Genomic DNA, 5,515 nt, shown 5'->3' on the forward strand with positions numbered 1-5,515 from the left:
TTTACTGATAATTTGGGTGTCACGTCTTCGAACTACGAGTTACTCATATTCTTACTGAGGATTAGTTGGCTGATGCACTTACAAAGTCGCTTTCTTGACCTCGGTTGTTTGCTATTTGCAGCAAGATTGGTGTCATTTCTAGGACACCATCTTGAGAGGGCGTATTAGGAAATAATTATTATAAGTAAATAATTATTTATTTTCTAGTTATTAGGGAATAATTATTATTAGAAAATAGTTATTTGTTTCCTAGTTATTAGAGAATAATTATTATTAGGAAATACTTATTGTTTTCCTAATTTATGTATTTTCCTATTTTCACTTGTAATGGTATTTATATATACCATATGCTATCATTAATAATATATATGAATTTTATCGTCAATACCATGTACCTAAAAAATGTATGTACAGGAATAATATTGAATTTAGGAGAAATTATATCTTATTATGAACTTCTTATATCTATATTTTACCATGTACCTAAAAATTATGTGTATAGATAGTGTATTACATTTGAGTTTAAATCATGACGAATTTAGGAAAAATTATACCTCATTTTGGATGAATGATATTTTTTTTTTGGACTTTTTATCTATATTTTGTAATAATCTCTCAAAATGTGTGCGCAGATAGTGAATGAGATGAATTGACATAAGAACTGACAATAAAATTGAAATTTTGTATGGAGATTTTAGGACCATTTATGTTATTTTTAATCAGTTAAATTAAAACTCTTTGGATATCTACTATTGATTATCAAGGGTAAAAAACTATAGTTTAAAGTCTTTTGAGACGAGGCTATTTTCATCTTTTAAGTTGATAGATTTTTTAAACTATTTAAAAGATAAAAACTTTTTAAAGTAATTAAAACGTGAACATTTATATATGGAGCTCGATATTCTATAGTATTAATTATTTTTATCTTTATCAACATGCGAGATGTTTAAATGATAATTAAAAAAAAAATCAAATAGCTATGTTAGCTAGTGTTTGAATGAAGCATTTAGATAGCAAAACAAAAATTTTAAGGGATAGTTTAAAATCTTAAAAATATTTTTTTAAAAATTATCCTCTATAAACCTTAATATTATTCTCAATATATATATATATATATAATCCACTCTCTCTCCTCTCGTTTTAACATGTAAAAAAAAAATCTTTTCTTACTTTTTTTTAGTATTATTTTTTATTTCACTCTTTGTCCCAAGATAACCAACCTTTTTTTGTCATTTTCTCTCCAAAAATAGCCACCACTATCTCCTCTTTTATTGCTCGCGATCCTTGTGATTCTACTATATAATTCTTCAATTAACCTTCTTTTTCCCATTCCTGCACCATGAGCCCTTCCGCAAGGGAATTCAATGCTCTACAACGCCACACCCCTCTCAAGGTTCACAAGGAGTCTCATCTAATCCAAAAGCCTTCCTCCTCGTCTTCCTCTTCCACCATCTCCACGATCGGCACCGCCACCAATAACCCTCGTCAACGCCGTCAGCCGGTCATTATCTACACCCATGCTCCGAAAATTATTCATGCGACTGTTGATAATTTCAAGGAGATCGTCCAGAGGCTCACCGGCCAGTCACAAGCCACCGCCGTCGAAAACATTAATAACGACGACGACAACAACAATAACAACAACAGCAATGAAATATCCGCCGCCGTCCCTCCTCCCGCCACACTGCCATCGCCAAATGATGCGTGCAAAGACAACAACGAGAACATCTTAGAAGTCTCCTCGAGTGGTACGCCGTCGAAGAATTATACACACTTTTTGTACTCGTCTACGGCTATGATGCCTCCGCTGGGAATGCCTAATCCTCCATTCCTAGGGGATCTAGCGCTTTTCGGACATGGTTCTTCGGATTTCCTCCATTACCCGACCGGCGGCAATGTCTTCGATTTTGCAGCCGCAGATTCAGTATCCTTTTGGCCCTCGGTTCCTAATGTGAATAGCGATATCCTTTCGTCTTATGCCATTGAAGAAGCCATTAAGACATACCATGATGTAGGTTTATGATCTCTTTGCAATATTGCTAGAAACATTTTGTGTTTCTTGAGATGGATCGTGTAATAAAAAGAACAATTAACTACTGACCTCGATCGACGGAGTCGATAGATCTAGTTTATTTGTTCCTCTTTTCTTTTTGTCCTTTTTCCTTTATAGATATATTATCTCTGTTAATTAGCATTATTCATTGATTCTTTTAAATAAATCTTATGAACTTGAATAATCTCTGTATTTGCATGGGATGTGAATTTGACTAAGTTATTAGCAGTTAGTATATTAGATAATATACAAAAGTGATGCATCATCATCAACATGATCCTATCCGAAAATGATAAAGATAATTGACTAGGAATATGACTCTATTATTGATATATGTGAAGACTTTGCTTTGTCCTGTAAAATCAAGAACATTAGTATCGATCCAGGAAAGAAATCTCTAGCGTTGGCCTTTCGACGCTAAGTCAGCACCGGCAATAGTGAAAAGCAGAGAAAACTATAGCAACAAGAGCGTAACCTTAAATAACGCATGGACCCCCTTTATATAGTGGTCATGTATGTGTATGCTTCTCAAAACACGTGTGCATTTCCCAATTGTCCAATGAAAGGACAAGTCAGGAAAGTGTCTCTGACACATTCCTTAACAGGGGGTGCAAATCCTTAATATGACAATAGAAGCTTCCATCGTACGATTTATTTATTGACAATGCCTTGCTGTTAGCGACGACAACTCCCAAAGGAATATGATGAGTTAAGCAAAGGGTCTCACTGTTTGGCCTAGCTGGAGAGTCACTCGGCCGAGATCCTCGGCCCGATCGCTCTAGGTTGTTCTTTTCCATGATCGCTCGGCTAGTAGGTTGTTCCTCGTATGGCCGGACAGGCAGTTCAATCAGCCTAGCCCTTATAGGGTTGCCACAGTTGCGAACATCTGTTCTCCTCTCTTTAGTCGTCCAGCAATCAGGTCGCTACCTACCGCCCGGTCGGACGAGCGATCTGGTCGGACGAACCTTCGAGCGGCACCCTGATACTGGACTCTTCTTTCGCTGAGTGGGAGACCATGCCCGATCGACCTGTTGTCATCCACTCGGCCAACTTTGGTGACGGGCGATTCCATACCTTTGACTTCTACGTCGGCTACTTTTTCCACATTTGACTCATCCTTGGTGAACTCTTTTTATCATCGCATCAAACATGGTCATAATTTTTTTACTCGATATTTAGAATCAGATTTTATTAGTGATCACACATATAAAATTTAAACATCTATATTTATTACCAAAAATCTAAACCTAGGATGATACCTTTGAAATCACACTTGATGAACATTGATCTTTTAGAATAGATACCAAGACAAGCGCTCCAAACAAATCACCCCTGTCCAAGCCCAACAGACAAGGGCCATTAGCCTGGGTCCCACTGAATATTACTTTACTTTATCAATTATTCCTTTATATTTCTTAATTTTTAAATAAATTCCTCACTATTAACCCGGGGTCCAATATCACCATAAGCCCCACGTCAACCCAGGGCCTTTTTAGCCCGGATAGAATTTAATTTCTGGCTCCGCCGTTACCATACAGAGATCCGTTCCAGAGCTGCCACCATGCCAAGACAACGAACTCATATGGCACCTTCCATGATCAGTGTGGCCACACAGGCCTTTTGTAGCCTTTTCCTATGATCCGTAAATGGCAAAGCGGACAGTGTTCCTTTAGTCCAAGGTAAAAAAAGAAAACAGAGTATTTTGCTTTCTCTTCTCGAGTTGCATCAAGGATTACTGCTTTTTTACTCATAATTGTCAAACTTAATTTGGTATAGTAAGATCAGTAACGAGGCAAAGGAGTGGCTTCATCAAGGCAACGATGAAGAAGGTCAACGTCCTAGGAGAGAGAGGTCAGAGATTCACTTCCTCCGGTGCCCTATTGGAGACCAACACATCTCCTTCCTCCGAGGACGTTCTGTAGTCTGATTAACGCGGCAGAGACAGTAAGGGCCACATGGCAGGCCCAATACGATGAGCGCAAGTGACTAGAGTTAAAAAGCTGAATATCCACAACTCAATTCTATTATAATACTAACTATTTTATATATAAAATAAATATGAGATCATATATTTATTATAATAATATATCTCTTTCATCTATATTTATTTTAATATTAATATTCATTATTTATATGTCACACAATCTATTAAATTATCTTAAAATTATATCATATTAAATAAATAAATTATATTTTAAAATATTTAAATTATTATTATTTTAATAATAATCTTACTTTTAAAAAATAATTTTACTTTAAAAAAAATAATATACCTTTTAAAAAAAAATAAAAAACAAGGATGAATGACGTTCATTCCTCCCCCTCTCTCTCTCCTGTGAATGGGTATTATAATATTCACTCACAATGGAAAGAGGTGTTAAATGGATAATTTAACATCCTATTGTGAATGCTCTGATAAATGATAGGGACCACGTGGTAGGCCCAATATGTCTCCTTCCTCTGAAGAGTTTCTGTAGTCTTTTGTTCTATGCCAAAAAGACTTTTATTTAGCTCCTGATAAATGATAATGATGTTGGATGCTACTCGGAATTCCGTTCTACTTCCTCTGTATAAAAATTTGTACAAGCACAGAACTTTCCTAACAACCTATGTGTTTCTCATGAGTTAAACTTGAATTGGAAACGGAACTTAACATTTTTACTTCAAGTTTAATTCATGTGTTCTTCAGTAGTTAAAACTTGAATTGCAAACGATACTTAACATTATTAATCCAAATTCATCCCATGTTGCAGAAGTTGATTAAATATCTATTTCAAGAATTGGCTTCCAGGTTAAACATGGCGAGGCACTCGGCCTTCTTGGGTATGGGATCATCCACCACTTCCAAGACAAAGCCTTTCAAAGAAATTGGATATTTAAACTTCTTATAGTAACCCTAGGTTTAACTACAGAGACCTCAATATAAGCACAAGATCAAAACACTAAATCGAAATACAAAAATGAAACACGAAATCGCTAACCTCTTGTGTTGGTATTTCAGGATCCATACAAAGAAAAACTAGTTTCGCGACGAAATTAAGAACTAGTTATACATTTCTTTGTAAACAAAGACCTCTTAATCTTCTGCTATATTCCTCTCCTCCTCTTGGAAGTCATGTGGCCAACGATCTACCAAGATGAAATCCACCCGAACCACTTCTTCTCCTCAAAGAAATTTCGGCCACCAAGGAATGCCAAAATAAGAAACTTTCTTCTCTTTTTCTTCCCCTCCAAGCAAACCGTCCACAAGAAGTTGGAGATTGATGTGTCACCAGCCTCAAGGGGAGGAAACAAAAAAGAAGAGAAATAGAGAGAGGGTCAGCCACCAAGGAAAAGAGAGGACTTAGAGATATGTGTTCTAACCATAAGGCACCCTCTACCTCTCTTTTATAATCCTTGGTCATAGCAAAAAAGGAAATTTTAATAATAATTAAAATCTCTCTCTTTTAAATTTTCTATTGT

General features: G+C 35.9%; 1 protein-coding gene across 1 annotated transcript; it reads left to right on the forward strand.

Annotated features, from left to right (window-relative positions):
• Positions 1 to 1,339: 1,339 nt before the first annotated feature.
• Positions 1,340 to 2,023, forward strand: LOC122014150 (nuclear speckle RNA-binding protein B-like). The gene has a single exon (XM_042570331.1). It carries the CDS (start codon positions 1,340 to 1,342, stop codon positions 2,021 to 2,023), a length of 684 nt encoding a protein of 227 aa, XP_042426265.1.
• The last annotated feature ends 3,492 nt before the right edge of the window (positions 2,024 to 5,515 follow it).

This window comes from Zingiber officinale, chromosome 8B (genome assembly GCF_018446385.1).
Source record: "Zingiber officinale cultivar Zhangliang chromosome 8B, Zo_v1.1, whole genome shotgun sequence".
Lineage (NCBI taxonomy): Eukaryota > Viridiplantae > Streptophyta > Magnoliopsida > Zingiberales > Zingiberaceae > Zingiber > Zingiber officinale.